General features: G+C 37.7%; 1 protein-coding gene across 2 annotated transcripts in view; it reads left to right on the plus strand.

Moving 5' to 3' along the window:
- Nucleotides 1-4,266: 4,266 nt before the first annotated feature.
- arhgdig (Rho GDP dissociation inhibitor (GDI) gamma) overlaps nt 4,267-17,247 on the plus strand; it is a 56,263-nt gene continuing 43,282 nt past the window's right edge. Inside the window, exon 1 of one of the 2 annotated variants that reach the window (XM_056453532.1) lies at nt 4,267-4,375. Coding sequence is in view for 1 of the 2 variants with exons in the window: in XM_056453531.1 (XP_056309506.1) it covers nt 12,311-12,383 (73 nt within the window). In the remaining variant the exon portion in view is untranslated. Of the gene's footprint in view, nt 4,376-12,277; nt 12,384-17,247 lie in introns of those variants that run through there. The other variant, XM_056453531.1, reaches the window with a different exon arrangement.

Consider the following 17,247-nt stretch of genomic DNA (forward strand, 5'->3'; position numbering starts at 1 on the left):
CCAGAAGAATCAAGGCCAGCAGGTGTAAGTAAATAAAAATACACCATTGTCGTGTGCAGTCATTCTTGATTAGATGAAGTGATTCAGCGTTTTGTAATGGCGGATTGAATCTGATTTTATGGAAGAAAAGGCATACAATCTTATTTTTAAATAGTATTTAATATAGTATGGATTAGTATCAATATTAGCAGTTATAGTAGCATTTATGTACACATAAATACAAATAAGCCTCAATAAACAACGATAAAATAACACAAATAGACAATATAGCAATTCAATAGGGAATATGTAATTCACATTTTAAACTGAAGGGGGTGGTATGAATCCAAATAAAAGTTTATGAACCAGGCCAAACTGACACTAGTAAAAGATTAATTCTACATTAATCTGGGACACTGCAGGCAAAACAAGATTTTTCAAGCACTTGGGTTTTTATGCGTTAGATCATTTATTCATCATATTTTAAAGGTTGTTTTATCACAATGAGTTTTTTTCTCCTGCCCCTCATCATAAATCTTCACTTCAGCTGCATTTACATATACCAAACTTCAGTTTTAATTATATAGAGGTATTTATGGAGTAAAAAGCTCATTCATACAAGAGTGTATGGGTGTTTTTCAGTACTGGGTTGCGGCTGGAAGGGCATCAGCTGCGTAAAACATATGCTGGGTACAAGGGCGTAGATTTGCTCTTGATATTGGTGGGGATGTACAGAGCGCATGTATTGAACAGCACAAAATTTGTTTTGTGCTTTTAAAAACATTTAAACACTTAATAATACAAATAAAGGCAGCGCAGTGGGTAGCGTTCTCGCCTCACAGCAAGAAGGTCGCTGGTTCGAGCCTCGGCTGGGTCAGTTGGCATTTCTGTGTGGAGTTTGCATGCATCGGTTTCCTCCGGGTGCTCCGGTTTCCCCCACAAGTCCAAAGACATGCAGTACAGGTGAATTGGGTAAGGTAAATTGTCCGTAGTGTATGTGTGTGAATGAGAGTATATGGGTGTTTCCCAGTGATGGGTTGCTGCTGGAAGGGCATCCGTTGCATAAAAAAAACAAAACAACCTGTGCTGATAAGTTGCCGGTTCATAATGCTGTGGTAACCCCAGATTAATAAAGGGACTAAGCTGAAAAGAAAATGAATGAATGAATAATACAAATAACAATTAATGAAGCACGTCCTATGCTGCAAAAGTCAATTTACATGATTTTACTGTAATCTGGCTTTGAGGAGGTGTGAATGTATAGAAATTTAGAGAGGTGTGTGACAATTTAACAGTTTTATTCCTATTATCTATAATATACCTGTATGTCTATGGATTAAACCCTTTGAGCACATCTAGGTTACTATGAGTTGACTGAGCATTATTTTATTTTGAAGGCGATTAAATTATTGATGGGGACATTTCAGTAATGGGTGGATATTGGTGGGGACATGTCCCCTCCGTCCATGCCAATTCTACGCCCTTGGCTGGATATACAGTATTGGCGGTTCATTCTGCTGTGGTGACCCCTTATAAATAAAGGGGCTGAGCTGTAGAAAAATGAATGAATCTTCATACAATTGATTATATAAAATAATTTATTCAACAACAAAAAAAATTGTAAAAAATGTATCTTTTTCATAGTATTTTCTGAATTATGGAGTGATGAAGAGACTCCCAAAATCCCTTCAGTAAAAACTTTGACTCAAACGAAACAAGACTTTTCAACCTGACTGAAATTTTAGTTTCTTAAATGTATAGAAAATATCTTTAATATCCACTTTGGTAAAATTACGGAGCTAAGATATCTCTAAGACTATTTTAGCCAGTATGGGTGGTTTGTGAAAGGTTTGTGTAAGGCTAAAGGGTCACGGAATCAAGAAGACTGAGACCTGCTGGTGTGACACAATCTTTTCTGCAGGAATTCTTGCAGAGTGATAGAAGCTGTAGCCTGGGGCTAAACTACTCTTCAGCATTCCTGAACTCGCTTCATCCCTCTTCTACTGTAACCCAACTCCAGCAGTACCAGGATCTGCCTGTGGAAACTAAGAAATCTTCCTATTGACTTGTGTGGTTATTGATTTGGGACTAAAATATATTTATCACCAAAAAGAAATATTGAATTCTACATGAGTTATATGAAGCAAATGCTGAAAAACACAATCTAAGTCAGATACTTTTCACAGATCTTCAACATTTGCATTATTATGTGATGGGACAGTTTATTTGACCATCCTAATTACCATCCTAACGTAAAGTGAATCTTTTAAAGGATAATTAGATGCATTTCTAATCAAGTTGTTAGAGCAGTCTACTATAGTATTGGCAACCTAGTAACCAATAGTAAACAAGACATGCAAAATGGAGATATCTGGTGGCGCAGTGGGTAGCAAGAAGGTCGCTGGTTCGAGCCTTGGCTGGGTCAGTTGGCATTTCTGTGTGGAGTTTGCATTGGCATTTCCCAGTGTTCATATAGCTTTCCTCTGGGTGCTCCAGTTTCCCTCACAAGTCCAAAGACATGCGCTATTCACCTTATTCTTCGTGCACGAGCCAGTGCAGCCATTTAAATATTTTTGGCTCGAGACTTCCGGCCTCATTCACTTCTATTAAATTTAAGACATTAAAAACAGCTCATTATGCTGCTTGATGTTGCAAACTGATATTTTCTTATTATATTATTCCACTTTGTCTGTATAGTCAAGCAAATACTTGTTTGTAGAGCAAGTAGTTTGGCCGTTTTCTGCCATTAATTATTCCTAGTCATTTCTCCCATATGCAGCAGAATCGAAAGTTCTAAAACAATCACAAAAACGAGTGCACTTCTGCATTGTAGAATAGGCCCAGAGGTGAATTGGGTAAGCTAAAATTGTCCATAGTGAATGTGTGTGAATGAGAGTGTACGGGTGTTTCCCAGTGATGGGTTGCAGCTGGAAGGGCATCCGCTGTGTAAAACATATGCTGGATAAGTTGATGGTTCATTCCGCTGTGGCGACCCCTGAATAATAAAGGGACTAAGCTGAAGAGAAAATGAATGAATGGTAATTAGTTATGTTAGTGTATGTTTGTCAAAGTTTATTCGGCAAATGCATTTGTATCTCCCATTATATGCATTAAACCTTTTTTGCCAAAAAAAGTCCAAAACTACATCAATTGAACACTTTTTTGTTTGTTTGTTTGTTTGTTTGCAAATTAAGGGATTTTAATAAAAAAAAAAAAAAAAAACCCTTTTTGTTTCCCATACAATATTTCAAAATGTGCATTATCACGGGGTAATAAAACCTAGCTAATGTATCATCTGGAGCTACTGGTATTGTTTTGTCTGTATAGCTTTTTCAAAGTGACTTATATTTACATTAATTTACTCTAAAATCTACTTTAATGTAAATTAAAACGTTTTAGATCTACTAAAGATATAAACCTCACCATAATCTTGGATAGCCTGAAGATGAGTAAAATAACAGCAAATAGATTTTTGGGGTGAACTACCCCTTTAATGCCTATACAGTCGTATTAAAAGCTTCAAATACAGGCATCATACATGTACTGGCTTTATCTTAATGTGCACAAATAACGTAATATAAATAGTATAATTTACCATTAAACTTATCATTTAACTTGTCACAAGACACAGAAATATCGTCAGGAGGAATATTATTAATTTTGTTTTTCCAAGTTTTTTTTGACTCGAAGCGAGTTCTCTCAAAACAACAACTTTGTTTTACTTTAAACTCACCATTGTGATTTCCTAGTTGTTTTAGGCTCATGCTGCGGTATGTATTCATCTATAAAATGGCATTTGGCTGTTTGTAGCAGGCACTGTTCAACACAAGCGACGTCGAAAAGCATGTTTTGGAATTCACAGACATGTTGAGGCAAAGATTGTCATATATTTTAGCAGTTGAGTACGAACACAAGGCATGTTTAAAAGCACATGCTGTGGTTTAGATTTATCTGCTGAGGCACTGGAATGTTCAGAAAGCACCTCGAGACTGATTTTAATAAGCCTGTAGCCTAGATTATGTTCATAATCATGACTCGACATATTGCCTATATAGCCTACTTAGATCAAAGTGTGATAAATTCGTACAGCAGATTGTTTGCTTTGCAGCACATAACAGATTCCTGTCACACTCACTCATGCTTGTCTTGTAGTAATTGAACTCTTTCACACAATGTTGCCGTTTTTTGTAAGGCGGCGTCCGGTTGCAAGTAGCTACAAACATAAATGGCGATATTTACGAAACCGTAAAACAATTTTAAGTACACTTGGCTGCTGTTTCTATTTGCAGCTGTGTGTTGAGACGTGATTGGTAAACTCTATTTCCTGGTATACACATGAAGTGAACACTCTTCATGTAACATCCGCATCTACTGCTCTGCAAGACGAGACGAGACGGTAAGACTTTTCTTCAATACTTTACTAACTTTGTTTGCAAGCTGTTTGTTTCGCTGAAGTATGAAGTGATGCAAGAATGCAAACAACGATATAATGCATTCTGGCGTTGATTGTAATGAAGTAAATTAAGCTTTAGTATTGTTATTATAATTTTCAGTATGCTGTAGCCTCTATGATTCTTATTTTCACTTTCTGAACGACATCCTGAAGTGTAAGCTAAATTGTTCGTAGTAGCCCACAGATTTAAACTGATCTTTGAGATTTAAACAGATTTAAACTGATTTATTCTCAGGATTTCTATATGTACACAGCTAAATCTATACATAAGTACTTTAATTTTACTAGAGTATGTGGTAAATTATGCTTTGATGTTAATTTGTTACATTATCTTGATGCCAGCAAGATGGCATACAGTCTCAGCCTCATCATCAAACGTTTAATGTACTTTTTTGGTAAGGTTGTGCGCAACCACATCCTCTTTAACGAAAAGACAAAACTGAGATCCTGTTCTGACTGGCTCCTGTGTCCTCGAACGCACAGACACCTTAGCAAATCAACTGATGTGTTATCAATGATTGTGTCAGACTTAAATGTTTGAATTTATAAATGGGTAAGTATGGAATTAGAATTATGACATGAAAGTTTTTTTTTGCTTGCTTATGATTATTCAGAAATATTGAACTGCTGAATGTGGCTATTGACCAATCTGAATCAAACTATTATTAAACTAACCACAGCACCAAGACTTGTCAATATTTACTTTTTTGTTGCTTTTTTTTTTTTTTGTTAAAGTTTACAACAGTGTTATTTTGGCATTTGAGTTTTAGATAATGAGTATTTTAACTTGTGCATGGATGAAAAAGTTGATTTAAATAGTTTAATTAATTTATTTTCTGTCACCATTCAATCCTTCATTTCATCAGTCAGTCACAAAATGTCCTTGCTTTACAAAAAAACAAAAAAAAAAAAAAAAAAAAAAAAAAAATCAAATTTTCACAAATACTCATAGCCTGCGCTATATATGATAGAGTTATTAAGTGTCTTTATGACTAAACTGGTATGCTTTCATCAGCACGAGTAGGTCTATTGCTATTTTATTGCAGCCTCAGGAGAATTTGGATATGACATGATTTTTTTTTCTCTCCTGAAAGCTCATTTTCATTGACATGGTTTAGAGGGCTGTAAAATGATTGGGAAAATCTTGCTATGCCTTTTAGGCTCATATTGATGAGTGCAGTAGATGACATACGTCATGGTGCATCACCGAGCTGATAAATAGCCAATGAAAGCTAGCATGAAAATGATTTTTGGAGAGAAAAGAACTCTGTTGGTATTTTTTTTTATATATATTATTTTGTACTCAGATTCCCCCACGCACAAATAAACAAATGTTTGAGCAGAACCTCAATGCTAGTCACTGGAGAACCAGCCAAAAACATCACCCGTGTCTGACAGATCCGTAAAGAGGAAGCTGTGTATATTAACTGGCAGACCTCGATAAACAAGATCTTTGTGCATTGATTAAGACAGGCCTTTCACTTCCTTCTTGAGGCATTTGTTGTTCAGACTTAGGCTTGCGCTGAACTTCCTGAGGTAGTGGAACAGAGCTGCTGTAAGGGGCTTTTTCTGATTTGCTGGTCACACTAAGCAAAACTGTGCTTTAATGTATTTTTATTTACATTAGTGACCTTTTTGAGAGTCAGTTTGTGAGCACATTTCCACCGAAAGTGATTAGCTCCATATAGCTGAAAACTGTGGTTGAGTTAAAATGCCTGCTCATGTTACTTCCTGTTTGTGCAACAGTTTCCAGTCATGCAGATCATAAGTAAGACATCTTTTTCTGTCAAAAGTGTGCGTGTAGGAGGGTTTGTCTTCTCCTAGTATGGTAAAGCAGCCCCCTGAAGAGTTTTTTGATGCCTTGACAGTGGCAGTCAATGGAAATCACAGGCTGCTCAGAATCAGATACCAGCCGACTTGTGCTTTTATCTTGCAGGAGTTTGATAGATCTGTTATGAAATGTGTCAAATCCCTGTTCAGAGCTGCTTGACTTGAAGAACTGTCAGTTGTGAGTCCCAGACAGGCTTGCTGACCGCAGTGTGAAGCCAACACAGCTGGAAAGAATGACCACAAATGAGACCTCTGTAATATCTGAGATGTTTCCTCTTGGCAGCTATCAGTTTAAATGGAGAGTACAAAGAAATTTAAAGGGATAGTTCACCAAAAAATGAAAATTCAGTTATTAATTACTCACCCTTGTATCGTTGTAATCCCTTGAGAGCTTTGTTTATCTTTAGAAATGAAATTAAGATATTTTAGATGAAATCCGAGAGCTCTCTCATCCTCCATATACAGAAATGCTTCTGAGATGTTCAATGTGACTTCAGTGGTTCAACTATAGTCATGCAAAGCTCCAAGAACACAATTGTGCTGTAAAAATGTCTTTGTTCTGTAATGCCTTCTCCTTATCAGGTCATCAGGGTGTGCGTTTACTATGGGCAATACAATGCATTTACCATTAGAGTCAAAATTGCAACATGTAAACATTGCATTGCCCATAGTAAATGTGAAGGTCTCAGGGGATTGGAACTACAGTTGGGTTCCGATGGACATCACAATGCTGAGCCAGCATCGTAAACCTCCGCCCCGCCCCATCGAAGCAGCAACCCGCTTGCGAAAATACACACGGCCCCGTTTACACTAATACGTCTTAGTTTTAACATGGCATTTTAGAATGAAAGTGGAGGGGCAGGAGGTTGGGGGGGTTGTTGGTCGATCGCAAAGTGAAGAGCAGTGGGTGGGGTGGGGGTTGTGGGTTGTGGTTGGTTAACCGCAAAGTGAAAAAAGGGGTGGGGGGGGGGGGTGGTGATGTCGATTGTAAAGTGAAGAGTGGGGGAGGGGGTGCTGGCGATCGCAAAGTGAAGAACCGGTGGGGGGTTATGGTAGGGGGGCGTTGTTCTGATCGAGCAAGTGCCTGCTGAGAGGGTCACCTCTTCCAATGAGGGCAAAGGGGCAGTGGCTCCAGCCACCAAGCCACCCCCCTGTGCACGGCCCTGCTCCTTCTACACTATACCGCTGAAAACACACATCACTTGACCACACACACACAAACATGCAAGCTTGTCAAGGATGTACCTCTGGATCACATCTCATTATATTTGTTAAACACGATATTTTATAAATCTTGTCTCTATAACGACTAACGACTCTACTGTCTTTTGAATCTATCAGGTAACGTGTCACAGTGTCAGTACACTGCTTCAATCTTTCGCTTTCATGCTTGTACTTAGTAATTTTAGCAAAAACCTCAGATACTGTTTGTTGGTTCCTGTTGGTTGTGCACCTTTTTTACCAACCAAGTTTGTCAACGCAATTATAACAACACAGATCACTCTGCCTATTCATGCCAGAGAGTCCTGTGGAAATGTCCTTCACAATGTTTCACATTAGACATTGTACAATGCCAAATTGGTCGACATCGCCCAACTCTAATTGGAACGACACAAGCGTGAGTATTTAATAACTGAATCAAAATTTTCGGGTGAGCGTAATGATCTGCCATTTATCATTTTTTTCCACATGTGAACACAATTCATGATTTCAATCTGCACACATTTAGTTTTAGTTGGCTCTGCACAAGAATGAACAACTTCTGACTTAATTTCCTGTGATTATGAACCTTATAAGCATGTGTTGGCTTTCATTTTGTATGAGTCACATTTAAATCCTTTTAAAATGCAGACAAAAAATGCACAGCAGCTCTGCCTCTTCATTCATTTGACCAGAGGAGAACTGGTGCCCTGACTGAGCCCGGTTTCTCCCAAGGTTTGTTCTCCACTTCCCTCTGCAGGTGGAGTTTTGGTTCCTTGCCACTGTTACCTTTGGTTTGTAAACTAATACTATGAATGTGTCTTATGGACTGAACCTATTTAACACCAGTGAAACTTTATACCTGATTTAAGTTTATTTTATTACTCGTTTTCTCTTTAAATCTGTTTTGATACAATTTCATTGTATAAAGTGAAACAGAAAAGAACATGACATGACATAGAGCTCCGCACAACTTTCATTCAAACCAAAAATGGTTGCCAAATTAGTAAAATAAAAAACCAAACTACCAAATAGTACTGGTTAATAGTACTAACCGCATTCAGTGATATATCATTAGCAAACACGCGCTTCATAATTTTGCCAAGTACGATGTGATCCTGGATTAATATCTGTGTTGATCCTGGAACATCATTTTTGTTCAAAAATGTAACCCATTCCCTACCTCTAAACCCAACCATAACTGTAAATCATTCCTAAATTCAGAGGGGAGTAATAGTTGGATAGCAATCATGTAGAAGTTCAAACACCTAACCATAAGTCTTAACTTAACATTAATGGTAAACGTATCCGTTAATGCTGACATCAATGCTGTTCCAGGATCAACATAGAGGAACATCTAGGAACATGTCCTACTGTGTGAAATTAGGTTAGGGTAGCAGACATCCCAACACCACCCATAATGCTGAAAGTGGTGTTTTGATGATTATGTAAATTACAAATTGAATATTTAACAAATATTCAATATTCGATGCAGTTTGGCACTACCATGAAAAAAAGTCATGTTACATTATGTACTGTATGTACTGTATGTACTTTATACAGTGGGCAGTTTAAAACCAAGCAGATATGCAATATCCAACTTCAAAAATTTGTGTTAATGTTGCTTTCAAGTAGATATTATCTTTTTTTTGTCTAATCTTGATGGACTGAACAGAAGAATATAAAGCAAAGCAGTATTCTATTTTAAAGAAGGCTGACCTCAGATTACATTACAGCATCAACCATTACAACCTCACCTCAAACTAATAGTAGTGTAAAGGTGTTTAACTGCCAAAGCAAACTTTTCTGAACTCCTTAATTTTATTTTATTGCCGAAATTACGTGCTGCTTCATTCTTCGATTTTTGCTTGCCACATGTTTGAACCGTTAAGCCACAATCTTGGAAAATGCTAAAATTAGTCTGATAGCACTGAAAGCTTACATCAAAGTCCTTTTGAGGCAAGTCATTTCCTGTAGGCAGGGCTTCGTTCCCCATATTGACCCTTACACTGTTCCACATTTAAAACTATATGAGTGACATGACTTGTGTATTCTGTAGTCTTTGCTTATGTCCCACCCTGCAAATCATCCAAAGCCACGCCTCCTAAAAGCATGAACAACGGGCACTAGACAGCATCACTACAATCCATTGTTAAGTCATGATGTATGGAATACTGTTTTCGGGTCCAAGCCGCTACTTATTTGATTTGAGAAATAATCGTTTCGTTTACCACTTTTTAGTCATATCACACATTAAAGGGAATTTAATATATAATCACGGTGTACACAACACAATCTCTGCATCACACAGACACCAATATTTCAACAACTTTTTTTAATTAACAACATTAATCCCTTTCTGGCCAGCGGATATTAGGAGAGGGTTAGGAGTTGAAGTCAGAATTATTAGCCCCCATGAATTATTAGCCCCCCTGTTTATTTTTTTTCCCAATTTCTGTTTAACGGAGAGATGTTTTCAACACATTTCTAAATTAGAATCAGAATCAGAAAGAGCTTTATTTCCAGGTATGTTCACACATACGAGGAATTTGTTTTCGTGACAGAACTTCAACAGTGCAACAGCATTACAGATACAGGACAAAAAACAGATAATAAATATATTTAAAAAAATACAAGTGGTGAATGCAAAACATAATAGTTGTAATAACTCATTTCTAATAACTGATTTATTTTATCTTTGCCATGATGACAGTAAATAAGATTTTACTAGATATTTTTCAAGACACTTCTATATAGCTTAACTGGGTTAATTAGGTTAATTAGGCAGGTTAAGGTAATTAGGCAAGTCATCGTATAACAGTGTTTTTTTCTGTAGACTATCGAAAAAAATTAGCTTAAAGGGGCTAATAATTTTGACCTTAAATGGTTTTTAAAAAAATTTAAACTGCTTTTATTCTTGCCAAAATAAAAAAATAAGACTTTCTCCAGAAGAAAAGATATTATCAGACATACTGCGAAAATTTCCTTGCTCTGTTAAACATCATTTGGGAAATATTTAAAGAAATATCAATGGGGGGCTATTCTGACTTTGTAAACGTCTTCAATTTTTGCGTCTTCAATTACAGTTTAATAGAGTGCTTGGACCTGGAAGCCATTTCGTGTGACATCACACTTAACAAGCAGATACATCACGTAACATTCACTAAAGAGATAACATTATAGTACAGTAGTAATTACAATTCCAAGCTTTAAAAAAAAGGGATGTTAATTTTTGCCGGCCATTTTTTGTCTGAACCACATCTGTAAATGCACAGATGACAAGCTTTTGTATAGGGTGCGCAGAGGTATGCGGTTATATATTTTGACAGACAGGTACATGTTGGACAGCCCATTGTAATGTTCGGACCGAACATTTTCATTGGACAAACTTTTCTTGGTCCTTCAGCTTCCACGGAATATTAAAGTCACAATTAAACAGAAGTTCCTCTTTCCTTTGGGAACCAATTGAATTGTTGGAAGATGGGTGTTGCTAACAAAATGAAAAACCGTTGACGATTGGATGAAGGCAGAGCAGAAACGAGACACGCCCTGATAGCGTGATTTCTTTGCGACTTTAAAATATATATTTATAAATGCATTTGGATCACTTAATTTAATGATCGATAGATAATGATTGATAGATAGCGATCAGGGTGTGAAGAGACTTTCAACCAGCATAACAAAAATGTTTCCGAAGACAATTGCACCTTTAACACTAATAAATCCAAAAGATCACTGCAATGAATGATTTTACAACAGTTAGGTCTATTTCAATTGGCACCATCCTTTGCAAATGGAAAAATCACTGCAACAAATGGAGCTTGTACTTTATTGCTTCATTATACTAAGTACGACGCAATCCAGTGTGTGTCTTATTAATTCACACATCAGATCAAGTGCTGTTTGCACCAGTAGCCTTGCACCAGACATGCACAAATAAACCGATGTCCTTCACAAGCCTCTTGAAAACAGATTCAGCAATGCAGTAGCCCCCTCAGCAAGACGCCACCAGTGGGAATCGCATCAAGGCCGTGCGAAATGCAGAGGCACACCCAACATAACCTCAGACAGGTCCCTCTGACAGCTTCATGACCCCTGAGAGAGATGACAGAGCGCTGTATTGGAAACAGCAAACTGATAGAAAGTCATCTTCCACCAGAGAGGAGGACAAAAAGAAGAAGAAAAAACGCCTAACATGTTTCCCCAGAAAAAGAGAGCAATGGAGAGACAGCATGAGGGCAGATAAAAGGGGAAACAATATCATAGTTGATATAAAATTGGGGGATGGTAAGAATAATAAGTGTCTCTTGAGAGCCGAACTGTGAGGAAGAGGGAATAAAGGGAGCGGAGGGGAAAGGGTACTGTGTGTGTGTGTGTGTGTGTGAGGAAGAGGATGAGATCATCGCAGTCTCCTGCCTAATGAGTGATGGGGTTGGGAGGCGTGTTGAACTGAGGCGGAGGGTTTGCTTCTCATGCCGGTGGAATCAATAGCGTCTGCAGACTGGAATAGCGTTCCCACATCACTGCCTCATTGGCAACACTTTAGCCAGGTCTTCCAGCGCGGATTACACACAGATCGCTTGTGCATTCGTTCACTCCCTTACTTTCTTTCTCCATCTCTCACATTCGCTCTCTCTCTCTCTCTTGCTCGCTCTCTCTTTAGCCAACCCACACCCAGTGAGTCGGTATCTTGTTTTATTTTGTGGCAGTAGAAGGGATGCTGCTGCTGTGAAATATATAGAGATATATATTTTTTGAATGAATTTTAGAGATTCCGCGAGAAGAGTACTTCCTTGATTTTTTTATTTTTTTTGTAAGTGGGATTTTGTGGAAAAGAGCCTACTCACAATGTTGGGCTTGGATGTTTGTGAATTTGGCGGACAGTTTCTTGAACTTCTCTGGTTGACAGTTTGCTATAGAGGTGAGGATGCATTTACGTTTTCTATTGTGTGTGAGATGAGTGTTGAAAATTGTGAGACCAAATTGTGCATGAATTCCATAGATATGAACGGCATGCTGTCTCTTCTTCTAGTGTTTTGTCTTGCTTATACTTCACTTATATGTAAGTCAATTTTGATTCATACATTTGAACATATTTAAATTCTGTTCAAACTCTACAAAAAGACCTCAGATGATCAGATAAAGTGTTTGAAGCTTATTATGTGTGTGTGTTATTCATAAGTTGTAGTATACAGTGCTCAGCATATATAAGTACACCCCCCATAAATCTCTCATTTAAATTAATCATTTCTATAGGAAGCTTTACAATATTATATGTGTGCATATACATTAGATTAGACAGTACTGAAGCCAAATCTGGAACTAATCTAACAAAATAACTTAAAATAATGGCTCAAAAATTAATAGCCCAAATTTATATGTTAGGGAAATATATTAAATACAAATTTAAAAATAGCAAAAATCAAGAGAAACAAAAAATAAATACAATTTAGTTGAATTATTATTTTTTTTTGCAACATTTTGCTTGAATTCAATTGTATTGTCTTTCGAATTTCTAAATATGTTTGGTCCCTAAAATATTAAATATAAGTCATATCTGTTTAATAAATCTGTTTTGTTTAAATGCACCAATATATATTACTCATATTCACTAAGAAACTAATCAAAAATATTATTTTCAAAATGGGGTGTACTCATTTATGTAAAGCACTGTATCTGAAAACACATTTACATTTCAAACAGATATAAAGTCTTCTATTCGTTTAGTGGATGTAGGCAGTTTTATAGTTGGCATGCGACGCAGTTAAAACAAGCGAAGGTGGATTGATCAATATGCACTGATCGATTGGTTGTTGCTCTCACAACATTGCTTTGTGTGTGCGATCATCATGTTGCTTGTAATTACACGCCACAGATGTTGTTGATTCAGGGCTTCAGTCTGCAGAGCTTCTGCTCACTGACATCAATCTAGTGCTTCTCACTCCCGCTTTACCTCTTTATCTGTGTCTTCCACTCTCTTAGTGTCTCCATTTCACTTTGAGACCTTGCAAGTAATGGTGTTTGCCAAATGAGCACCTGTCTATAATTGGTGATGTGAAGAGTCAGTGTGTGTGTGTGTGTTTGTTCAATTCAATTCAATTCAATTCAATTCACCTTTATTTGTATAGCGCTTATACAATGTAGATTGTGTCAAAGCAGCTTCACATAAAAGGTCACAGTAAATAGGAACAGTGTAGTTCAGTTTGTAGTGTTTAAGTTCAGTTCAGTTTAGCTCAGTTCAGTGTGGTTTAATAATCACTACTGAGAGTCCAAATACTGAAGAGCAAATCCATCGATGCGCAGCTCTACAGATCCTGAACCATGCAAGCCAGTGGCGACAGCGGAGAGGGAAAAAAAACTTCACTAAAGGCGGAAGTGAAGAAAAAAAACCTTGAGAGAAACCAGACTCAGTTGGGCACGACCATTTTAATTTCTCCGCTGGCCAAACGTCTTGTGCAGAGCTGCAGTCTCAGTGGCGGAGGCTGGAAGCTGGCCTCAGCGAAGACTCGTCTGTCTCTGCAGCGTCACATGAATCAGTCTCATGTTCTCCACTCTTCCATGACCATCGCAGTAGTTGTTCAGGATTCGGCCAGGTCCAGGATATGGAAACCTTGGGATCATCTCGTCGTTGGTCTTGGATCGAATCAGTGACTCTGCATAGTCTGAGGGCCTCGGGAAGAGTATCCCCAGGTGGAAATGGAGAATAAAGAAAATAATTAGCGTAGCTGATGTTCACAGTGTATATCAGCAAGATGCATAACCTGTGTGGAAGCCCCCTAAGTGGTGCACTAAGTGTATGCTTTACTGAACAGATAGGTCTTTAATCTAGTTTTGAATTGGGAGAGTGTGTCTGAGCCTCGGACGTTATCAGGAAGGCTATTCCAGAGTTTAGGAGCTATAAATGAGAAGGCTCGACCTCCTTTACTCGACTTTGCTATTCTAGGTACTACCAGAAGCCCTGAGTTTTGAGATCTTAAAGAGCGAGTTGGATTGTAGCGAGACAGAAGATTGGTTAGATAAACAGGAGCTAGATTATTTAAAGCTTATATGTAAGAAGCAATATTTTAAATTCAATACGAAACTTAACAGGCAGCCAGTGTAAGGAGGATAAAATTGGGGTGATGTGATCAAATTTTCTAGACCTGGTAAGAACTCTGGCAGCTGCATTTTGTACTAATTGAAGTTTGTTAATAGAGGATGCTGGGCAGCCAGCAAACAGTGCATTACAGTAGTCCAGCCTAGAAGTCATAAAAGCATGGACTAGCTTTTCTGCATCTGAGATGGATAGCATACTTCGTAACTTAGCGATATTTCTCAGATGAAAGAAAGCAGTTTTTGTAACATGGGAAATATGATTTTTAAAAGTTAAATTGCTGTCTAATATGACACCCAGATCTTTTATAGTAGAGCTAACGCTAACTTTGTATCCCTCTAATTGTAGGTCGAGTTGTGAGATCTGCTGTGTTCAGTATTTAGGCCCAATAAGTAATAATTCTGTTTTGTCTGAGTTTAAGAGAAGATAATTGTTGGTCATCCAGTCTTTAACATCTTTAATACACTCAGTTAGCTTGGACAGATTAGACGTCTCGTCAGGTTTAGTTGAAATATATAATTGAGTATCATCTGCATAGCAGTGAAAGCTGATCCCATGTCTTCTAATAATGTCTCCCAGGGGTAGCATGTATATTGTAAACAGTAAAGGGCCTAAAACTGATCCTTGAGGCACCCCGTATTTTACTGGGCTGATTTGTGAAGGCTGTCCATTTATATTTACAAACTGGTAACGGTCAGATAAGTATGACTTAAACCATTGTAGGGCATGTCCCTGGACACCTGTAGACTTTAAGCGATTAATAAGGATACCATGGTCAATGGTGTCAAATGCCGCACTAAGATCGAGTAGAACTAATAGCGAGATGCACCCTTGGTCAGCAGCTAAGAGTAAATCGTTGGTTATTTTCACTAATGCAGTTTCTGTACTGTGATGAGCTCTGAAACCTGACTGAAACACTTCAAAAACATTGTTGGTCTGCAGAAAGGAGCATAATTGAGCAGAAACAACTTTTTCTAGTATTTTAGATATAAATGGAAGGTTTGAAATAGGCCTATAATTAGCTAAGTTGCTGGGTTCCAGTTGTGGTTTCTTAATAATAGGTTTAATAACAGCTAACTTGTAAGGATTTGGAACATGGCCTAAAGATAAAGAAGAGTTGATAATGTTAAGAAGAGGTTCTCCTATAACAGGTAGCAATTCTTTCAGTAACTTTGTTGGAATTGGATCCAATATACACGTAGCTGATTTAGAGCTATTTATAATTTTGTCTAGCTCTTCCTGTTCTATGATTTTAAAGCACTGTAGGTTATTTAGATTCAGAGACGTGTTTACTGGATCTGAAGTATAAGGCGGTGCAGAAAGTTTAATATCTCCTATTTTCTGTCTAAAGCCTTCTATTTTATCACTGAAAAAATTCATGAAGTCATCACTACTAATTTGCGGTGGAACGTTTTGTTCCAAAGATGACCGATTATTTGTTAATTTAGCGATGGTGTTAAATAAGAATCTAGGATTGTTTTGATTATTTTCTATCAGTTTGCGGAGGTGCTCAGCCCTGGCAGATTTTAAAGCCCTCCTTGTGTGGGATTGGTTAGGTTGATGTTGCTTTTGCTTCTTAAGATTCCTGTACAGTATTTGGCTTTTCCATTTGGACTCCTATTTGTCTCGGTGGCAGTTGTTCAGATGATGCACAACCCCCTGGAAGTGTGTGATTTTATTTTTTGTTTATTTGCCTGCGGGTGTTCAGTTTTGCAGATGTTTTGAGTCAGTGACTAATCACTTCAGATCACCTTACATTTAAAGGGAAATTAAGTCTTAAAGCACCCTCTAAAACGTTTGTGCTACTGGTCAAATGTATCGTAATGTAATGAAATATTTGTGATGGCTTCCTTTTGCAGATGGATTGTAAAGTTGCTTCTAGGCGTGTCCACATTTTACAAATAATTTTTTTTTTAAATTTCATCTCTTCTTAGGGGGTTGATTATGATAATTAAACATTATTTAGCTCAGTCTGTTTAGGTTTCAGCAAGTCCACATTGTGGGCGGAGTTTAGGTTTTCTCCACCTATAGTTTTCCCTTTGTTTTGATTTGTATAAAACCGCTGATTCATGTAGGAACAAGGCAAGTGACCGTCTTTATGAATGGATTACTGAATCATTCACTCACTCATCCTAGATTACAGCACTTGATTCAATTCATCTTTATTTCTACAGTGCTTTTACAATGTAGATTGTGTCAAAGCAGCTTACCTTTGAAGTTCTAGTAAATTGAAACCGTGTCAGTCCGGTTTTCAGAGTTGAAGTTCGGTTTAGTTCAGTTCAGTGTGGTTTAAATTTCACTGCTGAAAGTCCAAACACTGAAGAGCAAATCCATCGATGCACAGCTCCAAGTCCCATATGAATCCGCTACATTGTCTATGTGTTTACTGTCTGGTTTTTGGGTGACATGGTGGCTCAGGGGTTAGCACTGTTGCCTCACAGCAAGAAGGTCGGTGGTTTGAGTCCCGGCTGGGTCAGTTGGCATTTCTGTGTGGAGTTTGCACATGCATGTTGCATGTGGGTTTCCTCAGAGTGCTCCGGTTTTCCTCACAGTTAAAGACATGTATAGATGAATTGAATAAGCTAAATTGGCCTTTGTGTATGTGTGTGAATGTGAGAGTGTATGGGTGTTTCCCAGTACTGGGTTGCAGCTGAAAGGGCATCCACTGTGTAAAACATATGCTGGATAAGTT

This window comes from Danio aesculapii, chromosome 3, assembly GCF_903798145.1.
Source record: "Danio aesculapii chromosome 3, fDanAes4.1, whole genome shotgun sequence".
Lineage (NCBI taxonomy): Eukaryota > Metazoa > Chordata > Actinopteri > Cypriniformes > Danionidae > Danio > Danio aesculapii.